Source organism: Xyrauchen texanus, chromosome 3 (genome assembly GCF_025860055.1).
Source record: "Xyrauchen texanus isolate HMW12.3.18 chromosome 3, RBS_HiC_50CHRs, whole genome shotgun sequence".
Lineage (NCBI taxonomy): Eukaryota > Metazoa > Chordata > Actinopteri > Cypriniformes > Catostomidae > Xyrauchen > Xyrauchen texanus.
Window position 1 is genome coordinate 40,537,279 of NC_068278.1, and position 25,555 is coordinate 40,562,833.

The window sequence follows — 25,555 nt, forward strand, 5'->3', positions numbered from 1 at the left end:
AGTCCAGATGGCCCACCTGATACGACACTACAAAAGACGAATACGACCTTTCAGGCCTTCCGTGCCATTTTTATGGTATATTTGATATTTTATGAGTAAACGAGCAGTAAGCGTTGGTCCATAAGAGGGAATATAAATAAACAGAGGCTGTCAGGTTCTTTTGGTTTGCTGAACGAGCTGTACATTTCACTGTAGCCAGACAGGTTGCAGCTATTGTTAAAATCAACTCTTGTTGTATGTGTGGTTTGCCTTTGTTTTGTCAGCGAAATGTCTTGTGCTTTTGTGAAATGTCCGAAACCATTTTCCATTTTCCCATCTTAGCTCCGAACCACAGAAATGCAGTGCCTGTATAAAAGAGGACATATTTGAAGAACCAACATCAATTTTGAAACAGGGCTGTGTAAGTTATGTGGTTTTCTAATATTCAGTAAGATCTAAATTCTGGGAAAACCGCCTTAAAAATGTTTCACTGCTAGTGGTTACCCTTTCACAATTCACCACGGTATCCATAATTTCTGCCGAAAATCCAGGAGCAACAGAAATTATAGTTAATACTGTAAACCACAATATTTTGAAGGGATAGCTTACCCAAAAATGTAAATTCTCTAATCATTTACTCACCCTCATGCTATCCCAGATCTTTCTTCTGCAGAACACTACTGAAGATTTTTAGAAGAATATCTCAGCTCCTTTCAATTCAAGTGCATGGTGGCCAGAAAGCTAAAAAGGTCCAAAAGCTGATTAAAGCAGCATAAAAATAATCCATAAAACTCCAGTTGATGAATCAATATCTTCAGAAGTGATATGATAGGTGTGGATTAGAAAAAGATATGCAATTTTTTACTAAAATATCTACTTTCACATCTGGAAGTCATGTGGTGCCTTTTAGTTTCACTTTCACAACTGAAAGTGAAAGTGGTGATTTATAGTAAAAAAGGACTTAATTATTTATCTGTTTCTCAACCACACCTCTCTCTGCTTCTGAAGATATGGATTTAACCACTGGAGTCTTATGGATTACCTTTATGCTGCTTTTTCGACCTTCAGATTTCTGAACACCATTCACTTGCAGTGTATGGACCAACAGAGCTGAAATATTCTTCTAAAAATCTTCATTAGTGTTCTGCAGAAGAATGGGATGGCATGAGGTTGAGTAAATGATGAGAGAATTTACAGTTGTAGGTGAACTATTCCTTTAAACTGGGATCTCGTTCAAGCAGAGTATTTTTTTTTTAATCTTTCGGATATTTTTCATGATGGTGGTAGCTAATACTGAAATAAAGAATTAACTATTCTAGTGGAAACCATGGGTTCCTTGGTAAATTCTTGTAAGGGTCAAGTGTTCACAAAATGTGTATTATAGCTTTTTGAGTGTGTTTGATTTTAGCAAATCAAAAGCATGCAGTGTGTAAGTTTCTTATAATAAATTAAAATATTTATTTTGGCTTCCCAGATTTTAGGCTACCTTATATGTTGATTGCAAACCCATTTGTCACTGCTAGTAATGAGATGCATGAAAGGAGATCTCAACTTTGACTATCTGCAATCTCTTAGGCTTTTCCTGATAATGCTGCCAAAAGAGAAGTTGAAGCTCTTGAAGCAGTTTGCATCAATGAAGAATGTAGTTGGACAGGCACCATCAAAGAATATGAGGTAGTGTGTATTGTGTGTTCAGCATTTTACATATCAGAAGTCTTAAATACTGATTGGTAAAGTAATCTTGCACCATCTGACCTGGCGTTCATTTCTTAAAGGCAAACCATGAGGGAAAGTGTGACTTTAGAATCCTTCCCTGCCCATCATGTAAAGAGCTTCTGAGAGCCAACGAACTTGAGCGACACAATGAAAGAGAATGCCCAGAAAGGACTCTGAATTGTAAATACTGCAAGGAGCCTTTTCATTTTAAAAATATTAAGGTAAGACTTTTTTTGTATTTTTTTAAATAATCAATGAATTGCTGAGTTCCTAAATCTTAAACTGCTATGCAGTTAAAATAATTAAGTATGGAATCAATATTTTATTCTATATTGTCGGTCATTCAAGTCCTCCTGGGAAGTTTGTACTTACGAGGTCGGAGATCGTAAATACAAAGGTTGTAAAAAAAGTATCCCAAGAAAATCCAGAATTTCCCACTCAAAATTAAATCCAGAATTTCCCACTTATAATTACGTCTTTGAAGTGGCATTCATTTGTGTTCAACTTAGAAATATGTTAATTCCGACATGACTTGAAAACACTGTTAATGCTGCACGTTTTAAACAAAAAGTCATATTGCAATCATTTTGAAAATGTTTACAGTTGCTATATGGTAAACAAAAAACTAGTAAGTGATTCCTTTTGACTTAAATTAGGTAATGTTTTGCCCACACTCTGCTGTGAATAAAAAGACAAAGGCTACTCTTTGAGGCTTCACACTTGAGTCCTCTTAAAAAGAACCAAACTCAGACCTTTTTTCCGCTTCAGCCACAATTTAAAAAAAAAAAAATAAATAAATAAAACACACATTCTTCTTCATATTTGTCCACTTTGTGGTAAGGTCTCAGCCCACTATTCATCATCATTATTTTTTGGAACACTGTCAACTTAAATATTATATATTTGTAATATTATAATGTTAAATTGATTGTTATTATTATTTCTATACGATAGTAATACATTTCTGTAATAAAATCTTAACCTGCACAGTGCATTGCTATGCGATTCAGTTAAACCAAAGTGTCCTAACCGTCAAACTTTTATTTTGGTGGAAAACAGCAAAAGATTTCTGTATGTTTCTTAGTTCACAAAAGCTGTATAACATGCTCCTCATTTTGACATCTCCTCCTCAGTCCACAAATACCCAGTTCCTTTAGGTGGATATTTGTATTTTTATATACACTTGTACATTAATATTTGAAATTAAGCAATAGAAATTAAAGTGAATCTGGAACTCTGAGCACATTTGTTACTCTGAGTATTGTGGAGCACAGGACCATTGTGAAATCACTATAATATGCACTAACACAATACAGACGGGACAGAGTTTCGCACATTAAATCTGAAGGGAGCAGCACAAGCAGTCTATTTATTTATTTACTTAAATCACAGCCCTTTGTGGTTTAATATTCACACAAGGTCATATTGCAATTTCATATTCTATATTAGAACACCAACCATTAATTATATTAATATTAGAACACTAACCATTGGAACTTTATAATGATGTGGAGTGACAACTAAAAGCCATGTACTGTCATTTGTTTTTCTTAGGCCCATGATGAGATATGCCCTAAATATCCAATGATTTGTGAAGGCTGTGCCAAGAAAAAAATCCCCAGAGAGAAAGTGAGTAAACATCATTTAAACTATTAGGCTGTGTATTGATACAGATTTCCTGATTTGATTCCAATTCACAAGCTCTCGATTCAGTTTGATTCCGATCTTGGTTCGATTCGACTCAATATTGATCAATATGGGTACAATGTCCATTTTGCTTGCATATAAAAGAAATTCTCTCTCAGCTAATGCTCTTAATTATAAAGGAATATTCTAGGCAACCCATCTAGGTACAATTCGAAAATAAAAAATTTTCAATTTATAATGTATCATTAGTTAATTCAGTCTATTCCATCAATGAATGTCTTAAAATTACATATTATGCTGTATTGATTTTTTTGTTAAATTTTTATTGGTGCTTGCATAATTTGTACTATTTTACTAGTATTTGTATTGATATGTCGAACACATGCTTAATCAGTTCTCTCCCTTTATGGTAAGTGGCATCGGCCAGTAAGCGCACATAACAAGAGAAGATGTGCGCAAATTCTTTAGCACATCCTTGTGTGATTAGAATGAAACATTTCTTTTGTTGTTGTTTTTAACTGTAAAAAACAGAAAGGGTATTACATTTAATAAAGGATGGATCCTTGGATCCATTTTTGCACACAGAACGAGTTATTTTACCCTCAACATGCAGTGAAAGGACCTCAGTGCTAATAACTTCTCCACTATACTAAATTACTGGTGTGTGAAATCTGAACATTTACTAGCCAGTGGCTAAACATAGATGTTTTTCGTCGCACAGTGTGAGATTTCCTTGCACAGTGTGAGATTTCCTTGCACAGTGTGAGATTTCCTTGCACAGTGTGATATTTCCTTGCACATGCAAGTGATTTACTTGCATTATAGAGAGTTGCCACATAGAGTGAAAGGTCAACCATAGGATTTAAGAATGAAGAATATTGAGAAAATGTAGATGCAGCAGAAAATCTATATTTTTACCCAGCGCTATAAACTATTTACATACTGTATGCACAATATGTTTACATGTAGAATCCTGGGTAGGGTTTTAAGTTTTTATGTTGAAGATTTTTAAATTGATGTTTTTTCTCAAGCTCAAGTCTTTTCTTTCCTCTTCTACAGTATGTGGATCACATTAAAGTATGTTCCAAATTCAGAACGCCCTGCAGATTTCATGTTATAGGCTGTGATATGACGGTGGGTAAACTCCTTAAATGGATTTGTATTTAGTCACTTTTATGCCTCCATCTTTGCTAATTTGAGTTCCACAAAAATCTTAAGCATCAGGGCCCTTGATTACCTGTAGGTGGAAAAGGAGAAGATCCATGACCATGAGCAAGCCTGTTCCTACGAGCACTTAAACCTCCTACTACATTTCATCATGGGCATCAAGGTGAACTTGGAGAGTCTACAGCCTCAGAATCTGGAGTTGGCTAGCCACAAAATCCATGAATTGCATCAGTCTCTGCAGGAGCTGGAGCTGAAGATGGGCCAGCTGAATGGAGCGGGGGCTTCTGTGCAGGGGGCCTGCGCACTGTTGCCTCCACCACCAGCTCCAACACTTGGTACGTCTTTCACCCCCCTTCCTACTGCCATTGGGGCAGCCTTGGAGCTGCAGCTACACAGCGAGAAGACCAAAGTGGTGGAGCTCAGCCGTCGCTGTCAGGAGCTGGAGCTGAAGGTAAGCACCTTTGAGAACATCGTCTGCGTGCTCAACCGTGAGATGGAGCGCTCTGCCACCACCATGGAGGCCTATAACCGCCAGCACCGTCTTGACCAGGACAAGATTGAGATACTAAACAACAAGGTAAAGTGTTTAATGTGAGGCCAGGCAAATACAGTTGAAGTCAGAAGTTCACATAAACTTTGGTTGAAGTCATTAAAACTCTTTTTTTTTTTAAACCACTCCACAGATCATGTTTGCAAACTATAGTTTTGCCAAGTCGTTGAAGACATCTACTTTGTGCATGACATGAGTAATTTTCCCAACAATTGTTTTACAGACAGATTGTTTCACAATTCCAGTGGGTCAGAAGATTATATATACTAAGTTAACTGTGCCTTTAAGCATCTTGGAAAATTCCTGAAAATGATGTCAAGCCTTTAGGCAATTAGCTTCTGTTAGGCTAATTGGAGTCAATTAGAGGTGTACCTGTGGATGTATTTTAAGGCCTATCTTCAAACTCAGTGCATCATTGCTTGACATCATGGGAAAATCAAAAGAAATCAGCCAAGACCTCAGAAAAAAATTGTGCTCCTCCACAAGTCTGGTTCATCCTTGGGAGCAATTTCCAAATGCATGAAGGTACCACGCTCATCTGTACAAACAATAGAATGCAAGTATAAACACCATGGGACAACGCTGCCATCATACCACTCAGGAAGGAGATGCATTCTGTCTCCTAGAGATGAATGTAGTTTGGTGCGAAGGTGCAAATCAATCCCAGAACAACAGCAAAGGACCTTATGAAGATGCTGGAGAAACAAGTAGACAAGTATCTATATCCACAGTAAAATGAGTCCTATATCGACATAACCGGAAAGGCTGCTCAGCAAGGAAGAACCACTGCTCCAGAACCACCTCAAAAAAGCCAGACTACAGTTTGCAAGTGCACATGGGGACAAATATTTTACTTTTTGGAGAAATGTCCTCTGGTCTAACCTTTTGGCCATAATGACCATTGTAATGTTTGGAGGGAAAAGGGTGAGGTTTGCAAGCCGAAGAACACCATTTCAACCGTCATGTTGTGGGGGTGCTTTGCTGCAGGAGGGACTGGTGCGCTTCACAAAATAGATGGCATCACGAGGAAGGGAAATTATGTGGATATATTTAAGCAACATCTCAAGACATCAGCCAGGAATTAAAGCTCAGTCACAAAGGGGTCTTCCAAATGGACAATGACCACAAGCATACCTCCAAAGTTGTGGCAAAATGGCTTAAGGACAACAAAGTCAAGGTATTGGAGTGGCCATCACAAAGCCCTGACCTTAATCTGATAGAAAATTTGTGGGCAAGGAGGCTTACAATCCTGACTCAGTTACACCAGTTCTGTCTGGAAGAATGTGGCAAAATTCCAGCAAATTATTGTGAGAAGCTTGATGAAGGCTACCCAAAACGTTTGACACATTTAAAGGCAATGCTTCTAAATACTAACAAAGGGTATGCAAACTTCTGACCCACTGCTAATGTGACAAAATAAATAAAAGCTGAAATAAATCATTCTCTACTATTATTCTGACATTTCACGTTCTTAAAATAAAGTAGTGATCATAACTGACTTAAGACAGGGTATGTTTTCTACTATTAATTTTCAGAATTGTGAAAAACTGAGTTTAAAGGTATTTGGCTAAGATGTGTAAACTTCTGACTTCAACTGTATGTCTTAGTCTACTGATGTAGTTTCTTTCAGGACTAGATCTTACTGTGCATGGATCCTTGTGCAGGTACGGCAGTTGGAGAGGACAGTAGGCCTAAGGGATCTCTCCATCGTGGAGATGGAGTCAAAGATGAGGGAGATGTCTGCTGCCACCTACGATGGTGTCTTTGTCTGGAAGATTTCCGACTTCTCCAAAAAGAGACAGGATGCTGTAGCTGGACGGGCGCCAGCAATGTTTTCTTCTGGTACTTTGTTGGTATTTTGTGTAGTTTCATATTGTGTTTTTATTAGGGTTGTGAATCGAATAAAATATTTAAGCAATATTATTAATATTAATCACAAAATGTTATTTAATGCATTAATGCATTCAGTTCTAAGAAAATGTAAAAAGAAGTTTGTAATCCTAGGTTAAAAAAATATTTATGGATGATGCTCATTATGGGGCCTGTGTCAAATTCAAGATTATCACTCGGCCGATATATACATTTTTGCCTATTTCGTCCACCTCTAAATGGAATTGACAATGGAAACGTGCTTCCCATAATTCTTTCAACTCACCAGTATTAAACTGTGCGTCGGTAGGTTTAGGGCCTCTTGCAAACTCTTGTTTCACAAAGTTTGTATTTTTCTGCCAACTGTGGGCGAATGCAAAAACAGTCTCCAGGCACCTGCTCTTCAGCTTCCAGTCTTTATTTATGAAATGCTAGGTCAGACTCATATGTTATGGAGTCATGTTAATGCTGGAACACATGTCAGTTGTGCTGTTCTGTGATGATGATCTGCTTAGTTTCCTTGAATAGCTGGAGAATGACAGCGTTTGAAAAATATTTTTTGCTTGGCAATTCATACTGTTTATCGAATGAGTGGAGTATTTTTGTGAAGGCATGTTTCCTCACAGTGCGGAGTGGCGAATTCTCAACCACCAAAAATGTTGGCACATTTCTCATTAGCATCTTTCATTTATCGCTGTCTCTTTCTTATTTGGCCATTTTGCAGAAGGCCTCTGCAACACCAACCTCAACCAGCTGGGCGTTTGCATGCACAGGCACTTAAAGACATCAGGCTGGGTGACTTGCCTGGAGATTGCTCTTGATATTTGAAGTGTTTAACATTTAACACTTTTTTTTTTTCTTCACAAAGCCGATATATGGCTTCGTCCAGATTTATTGGTTCACCTCTCTCATTCAACACAAATCCCAAATGTTCCCACATCGTTGATAACATTTGGTTTTCTTACAAGATCCATCGCTGAACCCAAAATTAATTAAAATCCCAGAATTAACTGGATTTTGCTGTGCTCAAACCTGCCAAGCTAAAGGACAACACCATGTACATAGTTTGATTATGATTACGTAATTTGTGTATGAACAAAATCTTATAAATGAAAAAAATATCCTGCTATATGATATAAATACTAATTTCTGTTGCAACTGTTATTATTATTACACTTGTATATAAAACGTTGTACTTTATACCTGTCATAGTGTCCACTCAAGCAGAAACATTAATGTGGCATGTGACGTACACACTACCGCAGGTGGCACTCCACCACCACACTGGAGCGGTTGTCATGGCAACTGTCTCAGCCCTAATGCTCATGAAGTATATTTTATGCAACAGTGCTCTACTGGTCTCCCATCTCAAATTTCCGTTTTCTTAAACTGCATCAAAACACACAGGCAAACATGCATACCTGTAAGAATGTATGGCAACTTCTCCCACACTTTGAAGATGTAATGACATGTATAGATGGCGCTGACCTGTGCAAAGTCCTCCGCTGGTGTTTGCATTGCAGTGTATGTGTTTCGCTCAGCTGTAGTTTTTATTCGATTAATAGCTACTCTGAGGAATTGCTTCTTTTTATGTTGCTTAAAAATCTTTGATATGTCTATCATGAAGTATGACATCTCATTCTGATGCACCATGTTGTGTTTTACAGCATTTTACACAAGCAAATATGGATACAAGATGTGTTTGCGCATCTATCTGAATGGGGATGGGACGGGTCGTGGTACTCACTTGTCTCTGTTCTTCGTGGTGATGAGGGGACACAGTGATGCCTTGATCAAGTGGCCTTTTAACCAGAAGGTTAGTCTGATCAACAAATCCAAGTGACATTTAACCTTGTGTATCTGGCTATTTTATTTCCCAAAATCCTTTCAGGCTTTTTCATTTCATTGAATTTTGTGTTCTTACTATTTAAATTATTATTTTTTTTAGTGTGGTTCCTAAATGTACTTTTCAATGAATCTCGTGTCCTTCTCTTGAGTGTGAAATCTACTGTTTACATTCAATCTGTCTGGGCTCATATTCATTCACTCAAGAGTTGAATTGGAAATGCATGATTTTACATGGGTGAGAATGTCTTTATCTGTAACGTTATTATTCTATTGTACCTGGTCCTTTTTCTTCCCTGAAATTCTGACAGGCCTCAACATTTCATTGAAATATGTATTCTTGCTAATTTGTGGTGACATTTTTTTATGCAGTCGTGAATGATTGGTTTCTTTTATGGGATCTATTCATACCCATTTAAACCAAAACCTCTATTGGTCCATAGGTCACTCTGATGTTGCTTGATCAGAACAACAGAGAACACATTATTGATGCCTTCCGGCCGGACATCTCCTCTTCCTCCTTCCAGAGGCCTGTCAGTGACATGAACATTGCCAGTGGCTGCCCACTCTTCTGCCCTCTTTCCAAACTAGACTCCAAAAACTCCTACATCCGAGATGACACTATCTTCATCAAGACCATCGTTGACCTCACAGGCCTTTAAGGTGTACAATGTCGCTGCTTTGCAATGCTCCTTTCTCCAGCCTTTAGTGGTTCCCATGCAGTACTTTTTCCTAAGCCCTGTTCCTTCAGTTCGAGCTCCTTTCTGTGCTTGTATGAGCCTAAAGAGACTCCAGGACCCAGTGCAATACTGCTATGGGCTTTATGCTACTCTGCATTATGTACCAAAAGTGTTCCCAGAGTTTGTGCAGTTCTACTGTAATATAGTTGCCCTTTGGGAACTCTCCCTCTCTCGTAGTGGGATAGCTGTCAGCTGTGATTGTAACTTAACTAATTGCCTGTGCCATTAATGTGGCACCTTGCCTTTTAAAGAGATTGGGAAGACTTTCCTCACAAGACAGACACCATTCCATTTGCAAGCGCAGGGCTTGTGTTACGGTCACTGTTTGGGTACTTTTTCTTTTCTTAGTGTTAGACCTACTCGTAAGTGAATGTTTTGTGCATAGACGAACATGGAGTCACACTTAACGAATGATGTTGACACAACAACATAGTTAACTTCTTTCATAATCTAAGTATGCGCATCAATAGTCTTCGGACATTCCCTATTAGCATCGTGTGCAATCAAATGTTTCAAAAGTCCAGTTCTCATTGGTTCTCTGTAGTGGTGGACATTGCTTGAATTCCCTGAAGTCCAAAGCGCAGAATTTTGGTTTTGATAGCTGCTCGCGAGTACAGGAGTTGTGTGAAGGTGACGTGTTTTTGGCCTTCATTTCCATTTTGGTGTTTTTTGATGTATTAGTTTGCATGTTGGATCTGTGGAAGATACATTCAAGTTAGCAACAGACCAGGTTTATATACTGAGCCTGAGAAGCGGGCGGATGCTAGTTTCATTGTAAATCGCTGTCAAAGAAAACAACAAAATCATGCTGGTGTTAAAATCATCCAGTTCTTTTAAACCTCTAATGCCTCATCAGCCGATGTGGTTATACAGTACACAAACAAAAGTTGCAGCCTTTAGCATAAAGGTAGTGTAAGTAGGACAGATAACCCCGTGTGCTTTATTGTGATGTGGAAAAGCTGATGTTGATTAGCATTTTGATGTTTTCCTGTGTTTTGGGTGTTCTGTTGATATTGTGCTGCTTTGGGCAAACGTTACGGATGCCATTTAAACTATATGACTTGCTTTGGATTGTGTTGATCAGTATAAACCAAACAGGTGTTTGGGAACGCCTAGTCAGTGATTCCTGTCATCTTTATCCCAGAAAGACCATGGGATTTCCATTCTGTAAATGTGCTAGAAAATGAGGAATGTGATTGCCAATGCCATTTTAAAGTAGCCTCAGTCCTTAATAGACAGTTCGATACATCAATGTCCATAAGATTGTTTAATGAGAAGATTTTGTTTATTTGCAACCAGAGAAGGCATTACTTAAACATATACAATGCATAACTTCTACATAAGGGCTTTTAGTATACTTATACATGGTATGTCTTCCATGTGAGCTTTCCGGTCTGATTATTTCCTGAAATGGAGTCGGAGACACTTTTTAAGATGACTTCATGCTAACAAAGCACCTGGACCCAGCCTATTTTCAAACCAGTTCCCACAGATATCAAAACATCTCTGTGCATGAGATGTTTTGGTAGAGAAGAAAAAAGCATATTGTCAATTATTGGTTTACCTTTTAGACCAACATTTTATTTGCATTTGCTTTACCTTTTTTATCTGTTGATTGAGATGCAGTATATGACAGTAATAAATGTGAGTGTGGTATAGGCCTATTGTTTATTTAAGTATAAATAGATAACCTAAACAGTGTACACAGTTTTTATGACTGGTGTAGCTGTCAATATAATACATATGAATCATAAGTATATATAATAGATTTATATTGATAATATACGTACTATTTCCTGATGGGATGGTTTCAAAATGTGTTTGGGCTCATTTTGGGCTTTGGTAAGTTCTCCACTTTGGCAGCATCTTCTGAAGGAATGAGATTTTGAAAGATCTTTCAGGTTTTTCTCTCTCTCAAGAACCTGTCTACATTAATAAATCTCTCCGTTGAAGATTTCCCAGCTTGCTTTTTGCCCCAAAGAGATTTCAACGTATTTGTGAATTGTTCTACAGATGTGACGTGCCTCTGTAGCATAACTGCTTCTATACAAATGTTCTCTATACATAGCTTTAGCTAAACATTGCATGTGACAAGGGTGTTGTATTGAAAATCATATAAAAATTATTCTTTGAAGTTTTTTTTAATCACATTTTATTTTTTGAGTAATTGTAACATTGTTGTAGTGCACACATTTTAGCTTGTGCAATTATACAAGTGCCCTTCCTGTTTTTGAGTGTGAAATCTACTTTTTGCATTCACTATTATCTGGGCTCATGAGGTGAAAGGGAAATGCTTGATCTTATATGGGTGAGAGCCCCTTTATTTGTAATAAGTTATTTCACTCTTACCATAGTCGTATCTTTGGATAAACACACACTACAATATAAATGTGATATTTTTTACGTTTTTGCATACAGTTGCATACTTTACAGAAGCTAGGGTTGATTTTTTTTTTTTTCTTTTTCAGCTGACTAATATTTGTATAATTTTTATATCCGGGTTTGCTTTTCATAGAAGTTCCTTTAATAATCAAAATTTGTATGCAACTTTGTATGGTTTTCTCATGGTGTCAGTGCTACTGATCTTCCTGATTCTGTTTTACAGAGAGAAAGAGTTATTGTGATGGCACTGTGGTTTCTTCTGCAAATTGTGGTAGTAGATGTGCCAAGGAAGGAACCTCTGTGTAATTCATTCTGTGTTGCAATTTAACCCTCAATGAAATAAAAGTCTTTTTGTTCTCTTATTATGTATTATTTGCTCTATATCACAAATAACCACTTGGAGGTGCTAATGCGCAATTAATGGGGGTGTACTAAGTAGAAGACACATATTTAATTTGCTAATCACCCAAATTAGAAAGATGTTAAACATAAAATTGTTTCTTGTTAAAACATGTCATTACTTTGTGCAGACTAATGAGTCAATACAAGGTTTGTGTAGAGAGAGCCTCTGATATGCTGTTCTTGCTCTCTATTACAGGAATTGCAAGCAGGTTATGGTGGTTTAATACAGTTGAATTCAGAAGTTTACGTACACCTTAGCCAAATACATTTAAACTCAGTTTTTCAAAATTCCTGACATTTAATCGTAGAAAATATTCTCTGTCTTCAGTCAGTTGGGATCACTATATTTTAAGAATGTGAAATGTCATAATAATAGTAGAGAATGATTTATCTAAGCTTTTATTTCTTTCATCACATTCCCTGTGGGCCAGAAATTTACATACACTTTGTTAGTATTTGGTAGCATTGCCTTTAAATTGTTTAACTTGGGTCAACATTTTGTGTAGCCTTCTACAAGCTTCTCACAATAAGTTGCTGGTATTTTGGCCCTTTCCTCCAGACTGAACTGGTGTAACTGAGTCAGGTTTGTAGGCCTTCTTGCTCACAATTTTTCAGTTCTGCCCACAAATTGTCTATTGTATTGATATCAGGACTTTGTGATGGTCACTTAAATACCTTGACTTGTTGTCCTTAAGCCATTTTTCCATCTTTTTTGGAGGTAAGCTTGAGGTCATTTTCCATTTGGCAGAGGCTTTTGTGACTGAGCTTTAACTTCCTGGCTGATGTCTTGATATGTTGCTTCAATATATCCACATCATTTTCCTTCCTCATGATGCTTCTATTGCATCTATTTTGTGAAGTGCATCAGTCCCTCCTACAGCAAAGCACCTCCACAACATGATGCTGCCACCCCCATGCTTCACGGTTGGGATGGTGTTCTTCGGCTTGAAAGCCTCACCCTTTTTCCTCCAAACATAACAATGGTCATTTTGGCAAAACAGTAAAATTTTTGTTTCATCAGACCAGAGGACATTTCTCCAAAAAGAAAGATCTTTGTCCCCATGTGCACTTGCAAACTGTAGTCTGACTTTTTTATGGCAGTTTTGGAGCAGTGGCATCTTCCTTGCTGAGCAGCCTTTCAGATTATATAAATATAGGACTCATTTTACTGTGGATATAGATTCTTGTCTACTTGCTTCCTCCAGCATCTTCACAAGGTCCTTTGCTGTTGTCCTGGGATTGATTTACACTTTTTGCACCAAACTACATTCATCTCTAGGAGACAGAATACATCTCCTTCCTGAGCGGTATGATGGCTGCATGGTCCCATGGTGTTTAAACTTGAGTACTATTGTTTGTACAGATGAACCTGATGCCTTAAGGCATTTGGAAATTGCTCCCAAGGATGAACCGGACCTATGGAGGTCCACACATTTGTTCTGAGGTCTTATTGATTTATTTAGATTTTCCGATGATGTCAAGCATAAAGGCACTGAGTTTGAAGGTAGGCCTTAAAATACATCCACAGGAACACCTCTAATTGACTCCAATTAGCCTAACAGAAGCTAATTGCCTAAAGGCTTGACATAATTTTCTGGAATTTTCCAAGCTGCTTAAAGGCACTTGGTATATGTAAAGTAAACCTGGTATTCTGACCCACTGGAATTGTGCTATAGTCAATTAAAAGTGAAAAAATCTGTCCGTAATCAATTGTTGGAATAATTACTTGTGTCATGCACAAAGTAGATGTCCTTAACGACTTGCCAAAACTATAGTTTGCTAATATGAAATCTGTGGATTGGTTAATATTTTTTTTAAAATTACTTTAACCTAAGCGTATGTAAACTTCTGACTTCAACTGTATAATGGCTTCCTCTGCTGATGGCTTTCACAGAGTCCAGTGAAGGGTTCCTGAGTTCAGTCTGTTCAGGTCAGGGTTTCCCCCTTGGACTGAGAACTGAGAGGTGGAGAGGATGACGTATGAGCAATGGCACTTTTAGCCAGTCTTATCCCACATAACTTGATGTTAAGAGGAGGCACATCTGAAAGTGGTTTATTTAATCTGGTTTAAATGTATTCAACTGAAAATTCTCATGGTCATATAATCTCTGGAAAAAGTAGTCAAGCTTTTGATGTTCAGTGACAAAATGGAGTCTTTGAACATTTTGCAGTGAAAAATATCAATAAACACACACACACAAAAAAGAAAAAAAAATGCTTAGTATATACATGATTTAATCATGTACATATATTCCACATGAATTAATAAATAAAATACATCAACATATTTTTCCCACTTGTGTATTCTGACAAAGAATTAGTGAGCTAAACAATTTGTTCAGGTAATTTCAACATAATGGATTACATTTATTTTTAAATGACCCAACTAAGTAACCTCAAAATAATTTTATATCTGCCCCTAAGATAATTCATTTCCTTATTTTTACATTATATTTTTGTCACATAGCTGATTTCTGTTGTAAAGTTATGCTAGTAAGCTAATGTTTATATAGCAAAAGCATACATTAGAATGCTTAATGCTAAGTAGTAATTGCTTCTTGATTAAACAACATACAGCATGTTGTGTGTACCAGGGGTGAAAATTTCATCAAAATGTTGGGGGGACATTAAACATATCAATTCTCAAGAGCAATTTTTGAAGGGGACACCAAGGTTTTTTTTGTTGTTGCCCTGTTTGCATTTGTATTATTTTATTTCTTAAACAATTATTTTAAGAATATATCATTATATTATTTACAATACACATATTTTAATGATATTTTAGGGGGGACAAGTCCTGACCCCCACGCGATTTCCACCTATGGTGTGTACCCAAACTTAAAGCCATAAAATAACACTTTAACATAAATTTTAACATGTGTACTCTCTGCATCAAATCCGATGAAAAGTGCTTGGAACTACGAATTCCCTGCCCAAACTCCCTTTCCCATTTTGTTGAACATAGGCTACTTGATTGGTTCACATTCACCCTACATAATAGAATCTACTGTAGTAGAGTGCAAATTTTAGAGAATTATATTAATTGAAGTTGAAGTTTAGAAGAGAAAAAATTGTTATGTAGATCGCAAATAATATGATTTAGTAAATTGGACAACCTCCATTTTCCCAATTTCCCAATTCCCGATTTAAAAAAATAGCCACAGGCATTACAACCCACGACTGACCCCATTAAACTTAAATGTATTCAGTTAGTTAGAACCCAGTTGAAAATCTAATAGAAAATCATAGGTGATCTTAAAAAAGTAGTTCATTCAGGTAAATAAATTGTGTCATTATATACTCACCTTCATGTGGTCCAATTTGAACATTTCTTTTGTGAACCACAACAGAGATTATGACTTTAGAAGACTTGGATTATAGTGCACAAGTCATATAGATTACTTGCATGGTTCCTTTTTGGAACTTCACAGCCCTTGGTCATTGTATGCTTTTGTTGGTTGAGGGGCAATGGCAGAGACCTTCCCACAGGCAGTCTTGAGTAAGGCTGTCTTTTTGTCTATGGCTTTTCCCCTGGGCAAATGTAGACTCTATGAGGGTGTAGTCCTCTCTGTGTGTAGTCAGCAGACAGAAAATTATGGCCCTGAAAGACACAAATCTGTCCAACATTGCTGGCTTGTCAGGGGCTGTGGATTGGACAATTCAGCTCAGACACAAGGTACACTGTGTTTAATCTGTTTAGTAATTTCTATTGTAGTGAGATATATGTAGATTCAGCATATTACATGCCAAACATATATTTTTATATATTGTATATGTTTATGGGTTCTCCTCTTTTTCTCCCAATTTGGAATGTCCAATTCCCAATTTTTGCTCTAAGGCCTCATGATGGCATAGTGACTTGCCTCAATCCGGGTGATGGAGGATGAATCTCGGATGCCTCCGCATCTGAGAAGTCAATCCACGCATCTTATCAAGTGGCTCTTTGAGCGCATTACCACGGAGACATAGCGCGTGTGGAAGCCCATGCCATCCACTGCAGCATCTACGCACAACTCATGTGCCCCACCGAGAGCGAACCACATTATAGCGATCACGTGGAGGTTAACCCGTGTGACTCTACCTTCCCTAGCAACCAGGCCAATTTGGTTGTTTAGGAGACCAGTCTGGAGTCACTCATCAAGCCCTGGGATTCGAACTCAGGTAGCCAGTGTCTTTACCTCTGAGCTACCCAGGCCCCCCAAACTGATTTTTAACCAAATTAGTCCCATTAGGATATTATGCATTAAGATATATAGGTATCCATGCTTCTTTTGCCCTATTTACTTAGTACAAGTAAGATTAAGTGCAGCTTTAAAAACTAGTCAAAACTACTGTATTGGAGTTTCAATAATAGCTGCTGAGGGAGCAGTTTTGGGTGTAATCTAATTACAAAGTAATTAATTACGGCAATCTAATTACTTTTTAGGTCTAAAAGTAGTGTAAAATATTAAATTAAAAATTATTGTAATCAGATTACAGTTACCAACTTTCAATTAAGATTACTTTAAGTACATTACTTGGGTTACACAGGTTTTCAAAATAATATGAATGTAGAATATATAAATATGTTGCCGTTTTGGTGATGACTAAATAATTTTAGTGAAGTAATAAGTAATTTGTAGTTGATTGCTTTTTGAGTAATTAACCCAACACTGTGAGGAGTACAGTAACTGTGGCATCTTTCTCTGTTCTGACTGATGCTGTCCACTGTTTTCAATTTTGTTTTCTAAATTTTTTGAAAGTTGTGGAAAAATAATATATTTGATCAAATAAAAATGCAAAAAACATTCTTTGGTCTCCCATTTACTGCAGTAGAAAACTAGAGGTTTACCTAACTATAATTAACTTCCGCATTCCAAACCCAGACATGTAATAGGTTCCATAATCTTTCAAATTTAAAAAGTCATGCAGTAGGCTACAGGTGTGGAACAACTGGGTAGTGTCAAAGTCTATCTAGCAAGTCAGTCCACTGGCGGCCATGTTTGAAAAGCTCTTGGGCAGCTATTTTTCTATGTAAACAACTATCTACTTGAATGGGGATGGTTGAAATCTACAAATGGCCTGTCTCTGGTACTGTATAGATAATGATTTATCTGGTGAACTAACCTGTTAATATTGTTTATTGTAATTACAAGAAATAAAGAATGGCTTACAACAAAGTTACTTGTCAACAAAACCCTCATTTGATTTGATTACTAGTTGGAGAATCAGGTCAATATGCAATTTGTCTAGGCAGTAGAACAGTTCTAAAGTTTATTTCGAACCTCTCCTCTGTCTGCCTCCACGATGACGTAGGCATACAGTGCTCTTGCATCACTGAGGCAGGAGTTTGGTGGTAAGCATGACTGGTTTACAGCTCACACTGGGGAAAGTTTGAGTTGTGTGTTGGGGAAGGGGACTGGACTGAATGGATCTACCTGCTGAGAGAATGGGCTCAGTTCTGAAGGAGTCATGCTGAGAGTGAGAGGTTTTTTAAGCCTTTTCCTTCATGGAGGTTTAATATGTCTGTGACCAGCAGCTTTTGTACATTAGATGGAAAATGTGTGTTCTGTAATCATGGACTTTCTTGTCATTCATCTGCATAGGCAACAGCACTCTGTCAGATATATAATTATGTTCAAGGCAGACAAAAAGTTTTGAGTTGTTATATGTGCAGTTACAGTATGCGACTAATTGATACCAAGAACCATAATATTAAATCAAATATTCCTGGAACTTGAAAGTATTATTTGGTGACAAAATTTTAAAATGGGAAGACATTATTGTCAAAGGGGTTCCTGTTCAACTGGAGACATTATGGTTTAATGGTGAGTTTTGCGTCAGCATCCTAAAAATGTAGGAGGCTGTCTTTAAAGAAAAGCAGTGGTTTCTCCACTAAACCATGGGAGATCTTTTGATGTGGTAGACCTCCAAATTTGAAGCATTCCTTTTGGCTGATTTCACTTCCATGTCTGCTTCAAGTCTGCTGCTCTACCTTATAGTAGATTGTAGTAAGATTTGATAAGACTTTAAAATTCCTTAATTACCCTGCTTGATATGCCCAGTATGAATCTGTATAAGGCCATTCCTCCCTGTATGCATCAGTTTTCATTGGAATGAAAACATTTAGTTTGAAGTCTGTTTTTGCACTTGTGTGGAACCAGCCTTATTATGTTGGCCAATCAAATTGTACCTGTATTGGCTGTTCTGGCTGTTCCAGTCCCTTGCCCATTTTGGTAAATTACTTGTGTAGAAATTATTAGTAAACTTGATCTCTACAGGACAATGGCCCTGTTCCAGAACTTAGTGAGTTGCCTTCCTGTCAACTACATAGAGAACTAGTTTCTAAAGCTACATCCTTAATCCTTAATGTCGTGAAACCTCATAAGTAGCTTATATGGGACACTCTATACAGGCAGCAACTATGCACGCCACACAAATAGCATCCAGTGCCCAAAGTGCTGGAGAGCCTTGACTCACTATTTATTAAAAAAAATAAATATGTAGCCTATTGCTAAGCTAACAGCACACAACTCTATGCATAAAAACACATCACACACAATTGTTTTATTTTTTATTTTTAATGAAATATTTAATGAAATTATAGAATATACAATGAAATAAAAGAATATCACACACAAAAATTGTGCAAAGTTTAACATTTTTAATGAAATTATAGAATTCAATATAATGAAATAAATTAATATTTATAATCAACATTTCTCTTGATTCTATCAACCGTTTTGCATGAATTCTTCCACTGAGCTCCTCGTATTCTGGGATTGCCTTACCTGTGAAGGATACATGCGATACTGCCAAAACTAGGTATTTCAGAACATAATGTTGTAGGCTACCTTTGGTCTTTGTGTTGTACTACTATGATGCCTCAAAATGCTGCCTTGATAGGCAGCTCACTTGTCTTTTCAGTTATGTAATATAATAAATGTAATTAATCACCTATGCTAAAATTCTATGAGGAGGACGATATGTAAATTAAGTGCATGGCATGACAATTATTATGAATATGAATCTATTATGAGTGATTATGAAAACTTTAATTTGCATAGCTATAATTTGTAGTATAGTGTTAAAACCATGGCTGGGAAATTTAATGCATTAATTTCTGTGATTAATAGTTGACTGTTTAAAATGTTTTAAATAAAAAGTTTTTTTTTTTTCACTTCCTGAAGCTTCACTTTCTGTGGCTAAAATGGGCATGTATACATTTCAAGGAGGTACAGACTTGACTGTGCTGCACATTCTAACACAGAAACTGATTTTGTGGAGCAGTATGTGCTTATTTGTTACGTGTGGCACATGTCCTGGCAACAATAAAGACAGGAGTGTATTTACTGTATGGAGAATAGAGACTTCACCAATAAGCAGTGAGCCAGGTATGGGAGAGATAAGATCAAGCTGCTGTATCTCTTCGCATCGCCTGATAACGCACACTCACTGTTACTACATTCTTATGCGACGGATCAGAATCTGCCGTTGCTGGTTCAAACCTAATGATGCGTCCATGCCTTCGTTTGTAATTCAAAAATGTCACTTCAGAAGTATCAGGGCTTGTGATGTTTCTAACAAGTTATTGGATAAACAAGGATGGATATGTGTGTGTGTGTGAGAGAGAGAGAGAGAGAAAGAGAGATGGAGCTGTGTGATCACTTGATGCCATTCCCAAGCAGATATACTGTCAGCTCTGTGAAGATCAGCTTTCTCAGTGGAAAAATAGCCATCCAAGTGGGGATATTACTCGCGGTAGCCGATGCACAAAAGTCTTTCATCTCCTTCGCCATTTTAAACAGCACTTCCTCTCCAATGTGGAAACTCTAATAAGAGGTATGTGCCTTGAGTTTTTGTAATTGATCATTCTGTTGTGTCTCTCAGCTGTGATGAGCCTTAATGCTGAAGTTGTTCGTTTAAAGCCATTTAAAGCTATTTCCTAGCTTTAGTTGTGTAGTAGTAATACAAGCGATCACGGAGTGCTGTTGTATGTAAACACTGACTGATGCGGATTCACTTCACATCAACTAACTGGCTCATAATCAGTGTTGTATAAAGTATCCATTTGTCATACTTGAGTAAAAGTAAAAATAGCTCATGAGAAAATAACTCAAGTAAAAGTATTAAAGTAACTGATATCAAATTTACAAAGTATCAAAAGTACATGTAAATTGCATAAATTACAGAACATTTCATTAAACTCATAGCAACTTATTCGATTGGTGGTGCTCATCATTTACTCGCCCTCATGCCATCCCAAATGTGTTTGACTTTCTTTCATCTGCAGAATACATACAAAGACTTTTAGAAGAATATTTCAGTTCTATAGGTCAATTCAATGCAAGTGAATGGTGGTCAGACATTTCAAGCTACTAAAAGCACATTAAGGGAACATAAAGTTATCCATACTGCTACATTGGTTAAATCCATGTCATCTGAAGCGATTCAGTTGATTTTGTGTGAGAACAAACTGTACAAACAAGAACAAATTGTAACTCATTTTCACTGAATATACGCTATAGGAAGTGTAATCAAGCTTGAAATCCTAATCGCCAAGGAGACTGCTAATGTAAAGATTTATAGTCGAAAAAGGAGTTATATTTTGATCTGATCTCACCCAAAACCAATTGGATCTTTGTTCGAAACCACTGGAGTCTTATGGATTACTCTTATGCTGCATTTATGTGCTTTTGTGAGCTTCAAAGTTCTGGCCACCATTCACTTACATTGAATTAACCTACATAACAGTGATATTCTTCTGAAAATCTTTTTTACATTTACATTTATGCATTTGGCAGACACTTATTACAGGGACAATTCCCCCGGAGAAACCTGGAGTTAAGTGCCTTTCTCAAGGACACAATGGTGGTGGTAGTGGGGATCGAACCAACGACCTTCTGATTAGCAGTTATGTGCTTTAGCCCACTACGCCACCATCACTCCATCACACCCACTTCTGTTTTTGTTCCGCATAAACAAAATTAAATTCAAATGGATCGAATGAGGGTAAGAAAGTTTAACGAACTATCCCTATAATTGTGCATTAAAGTCAAATCTGAATGATAATATTTATGGGATGAGTGTAAATGAACACCACAGTCCATAAAAATTGAAACATTGAGGGGAGGAGTTGAGTCATATTAGTTACCAGAACAGAGACTTGTGGGGGTGGGCTCTGTTCATTTGGGCCAATAAGCAACAACCCAGAACACCCCAGCAACTGCATAGCAATGTGCTGAAACACAGTTAAAACAACTTTACAATAGCATAGAAACAACCTGACAACCAACTAGAACACCCTGAAAACTGCAGAGCAATGTGCTGAAACACAGTTAAAACAACTTTACAACAGCATAGTAACAACCTGGCAACCACATAATGTAGCAATGTGCCAAACACACAGCATAGATCACCTTGACAACTGCATAGGATGCTCTAGCAACCATGCAGAAAACCCTAGTAACCATATAATGTAGCATAAATGTGATACAAATCAAATTTACACTTTAGCAACCACCAGAAAACTAGTTTTGCTTAGGCAAAGACCATACACATCTTCATAAACATATCAAAATAAATATTTATAGACATATTCATGAGCAAATATCAAAATAAATATTGTTGGACATTTTCATGAGTGCTGGTAATTATTCATACACATCATACCTTATTTAAATGTAAAATGTAAACACATGTGATTGACTTTTATATGAACAGGTCTCCTGGAAAGGTGGGAGACTGTTCACACAACTTAATTATTTCACATCTTTCATAATGTTTAATCCTAAACTTATCAAATTAATTAGTTAAAAAAATTATTTACTTACATAATCAGTTTCTTGTCTTCCCCAGAGGAGACAGACGACAGAACATGAAATTTGGCGCGCGCTTCGCTTGTGATTATGATTCAGTTTCGTGATTCGCAAAACGAATCATTCAGACCTCTTTTTGAATCTTTTTGTTCAGTTTAAAGGAATAAAATTTAAAAGATTAGACTCTTTTGATTCTTTTAACGAATCACACTTCACTATCGCCGATCAGCATGCATTTTTACACATACAGCTGCTATTTTTCAGAGTAAAAGTATAAATTTTCTCTTCAAAATGTAGTAAAGTGAAAGTAAAAGTCCAAAGAAATGTTTATACTCAATAAAGTAGAAATTTTTTTAAACTGTACTTTAGTACAGTAACAAAGTATTTGTACTTCGTTACTATACACCTCTGCTCATAATACACACAAAAATGATCTTTTGCCACCACCTGCTGGCTAACATATGTAATGTAAAACAAACAAATACACACAGTAGCTCTTAACACATATGCACTGCTCTTATACTTTAGAACCGCACAAACATAAGCAGAGTGATACACACAGTGAAGCCTCCGAGTGCTGATGGTGTGAGACCATCAGTGCTCATGGAACGTCTCTTGTCCAATGAAATTCTAGGACCGGAACTAACTGTTATGTATAAATAATTCAAATAAATGATGACTAACCAATTTCTTGCAAAGTTCTTTCAAAGTATAAATAAATATATGTTGTAATTTTTTTTTTAACCATTAATCATAGAAAACAGTGTGATTATTTAGTAAAAAAAATGTGAACGTTTCACAGCCCAAGAAAAACATATTGATGAATTGCCCAAACCATAATGAGTAGGACTAACCAACTCCTGGTTTTAATGTCTTGCTTTTAAACTGTCACCAAAAAACTTTGTTAACTCGGCATGACAAATAAAAGCTCAGAGGTCAGCAGTGGGCCTCATTAAGGGTACACACCCCAGATTCAAGGTAAAAAAAAGAAATTCTGAAGATTTGAACCTTGCAGTTGCTCCCAGGAGAGAGAGAGCAACTTATGACAGCTCAGCAGAATGCTGGATTTGGACATGTCTGTAAAAAGTGGCCCTAAGGTTGTCTAGGTCATTTATCTTCTTCCTCTGCCACATTCTAATTGGACAAGAGGCAAAAAGTGCAACAAAGACTGCACAAATGCATGAAAGGTGAAATAATTAAAAAAATACTACATAGTATTATACTACATAGACAACACAATTGATTAAGTGATAAATAGAAAATGATCTAGTGTTCCAGTTTTGACTGTAAAGACCAGTGTGTGGAGATGGGGGGCTTGTTGGAGCATTCATCTGGAGAGAAATAAGCTGTAAGTGTGCACACACTTGAGCACAATATGTCTTAAACCTGCAGTGAGCAATGAGGAGATTGATATTAGGAGGAACCATGCTAGAGTCTGAGAGAGAGGGAACTCGCACACACATGCCCTGACTGTGTTCCATTTAAATGAATGTTTTTGAGTAAAGGAAATAAAAGATTACCTGTTTGTGGTGAAGTCCCATTTCCTTCTTGTCTCCACAAATGAACACAGTGGCAGTGTTTTTGTTTAAAGTGAATGGAGTCCGGGGTTCAATTCTTGACCTGACACTTGGTTTTGGTTTGTTTTTTGGTCAGCTTACATAACCAAAACTCATAAATATGGCAACAAAAAAGTTGAAAAGAGAAAGAGGCCACCAATAGCAGAAACAGCTTTATTTAAAACAACAGCAACATTTGCAGCTTTTGAAGAACTCTGTTCTGTTCTGCTTATTTCCACCTTAAAGAGTATCAAAACATTACTAGAAAAAGTAGCATGATGTTAACACGTCTTTTTTTCTCCTCCCCCTTTCTCCCCAATCGTGGTGGTGCGGTTTCTCACCTCAATCCGGGTGGTGGAGGACAAGTCTCAGTTGCCTCCGCTTCTGAGACAGTTAATCTGAACATTTTATAATGTGGCTCGATCAAGCACAATTTACCACGTGCCCAATTGAGAGTGAGAACCACTCATCACGATCATGAGGAGGTTACCCATTTTGACTCAACCCTCCTTAGCAACCGGGCCAATTTGGTTGCTTAGGAGACCTGGCTGGAGTCACTCAGCACACGCTGGATTTCAACTCGCGACTCCTGGGGTGGTAGTCAGTGTCAATACTCACTGAGCTGACATGAATATGTCTTGACAATGCATGAACCATAGTAGTAATATGATATTCATTGAAGTAGATCAGAGTTCTTGATACAATACAGTATGCCACTTTTTAAAAAGGTTTTGAGAATGTTCAACAGTACAATACATTTTCTGTGGGAGCTGAGCAATAGGCTTGCGTGGGGGATTGTAAAGCCTACAGTAAATTAGAGCAAGCGGTGAGACCGAAAAATCTACTAATAGTGCTGGAGTTTCTGGTGGATTCACATTATTATATTTTACTTCTGAATATTTAATTCAGATTTCAAGTGCAGTTTGCATGCTTTCATTATGGCTAAGCTTTGTCTTGGTTAACAAACATGTTTTAAATTAACACTATACTGTAAATACATTTAGCATTCTGAAATAAAGTTAATTGTGATTTGAAGACAATCACAGACCACAATCATAGATCTCTTTGGGTTTGTGAGGTATTGAGTGGGTTTCATCTGCGCCAGTGAGGATGACCAGTTTCTGTTCCAATGGCCTTTGGAAGTAAGAGTCCCTTTTGCTTTATACCAAATACACTTACCGTCATGCTGCGGGTTGGTTGCAAAATGTTTCCATTGAACAATTCACTGATATCAAACAGTAGACTTATGGCAAAACCTCCAGAATATTTTCTCCCATGACATATTCCAGCATATACATAACTCTCAAAAGCCACTAATGATGCCATTTAAATCCAAACAGAGCAGTGCAGCATTTCCCCTCATTGAGATTTATCAACATTTTCAATGCATGTGTGCAGATCATAGACTGAACATGCTCTAAAGATAGTCTTTAATTTATCTTCTGTAGAAGGAATCCTGTAAAACCAGTTGTTCCTTGAGTGAACAGAAGGCTGTCAAACTATAACATTTGTATAATTTATGGTGATCCTTATATCCATATATGGTGACATGTGGGAGCGACTACTCATTTTGTACTTTTTACCCCCATCTGTTTGTGGCTAAATGTGCTATTGGCACTAGAAACTCAGGCAGATTAAAATAAATTCCTTAGAGGAAGGGAACCATTTGTCAATTTTAAGAGTTAAAGCATGGCAAGAAAACTAGCATACTTTTGTGGCAGGAAAGGGTGAATTATGAGGCTATCAGACATATAATTTGCTGTCTTTCAGTATTTGCTGCTCACAAAGCTCACTGAAACTCATCTCAATAAAAAGTATTGCTTTGATTGTCTACTGATGGTGGTCAGGTTCTCCTTTAGTGTTATGCTTGATTTTTATTCCACTGTGGTCTTACAAAAGTCTTTG

General features: G+C 37.1%; 1 protein-coding gene across 2 annotated transcripts in view; it reads left to right on the plus strand.

Annotated features, from left to right (window-relative positions):
* LOC127623628 (TNF receptor-associated factor 2-like) overlaps nt 1–25,555 on the plus strand; it is a 37,540-nt gene that overhangs the window by 668 nt on the left and 11,317 nt on the right. The window contains exons 2-10 of one of the 2 annotated variants that reach the window (XM_052098054.1): nt 322–400; nt 1,555–1,653; nt 1,755–1,916; nt 3,250–3,324; nt 4,402–4,476; nt 4,586–5,086; nt 6,724–6,901; nt 8,596–8,744; nt 9,217–9,436. In XM_052098054.1, coding sequence (XP_051954014.1) covers nt 322–400; nt 1,555–1,653; nt 1,755–1,916; nt 3,250–3,324; nt 4,402–4,476; nt 4,586–5,086; nt 6,724–6,901; nt 8,596–8,744; nt 9,217–9,435 — 1,537 coding nt within the window. In that variant the 3' untranslated portion in view covers nt 9,436. Of the gene's footprint in view, nt 1–321; nt 401–1,554; nt 1,654–1,754; nt 1,917–3,249; nt 3,325–4,401; nt 4,477–4,585; nt 5,087–6,723; nt 6,902–8,595; nt 8,745–9,216; nt 12,239–25,555 lie in introns of those variants that run through there. The other variant, XM_052098046.1, reaches the window with a different exon arrangement.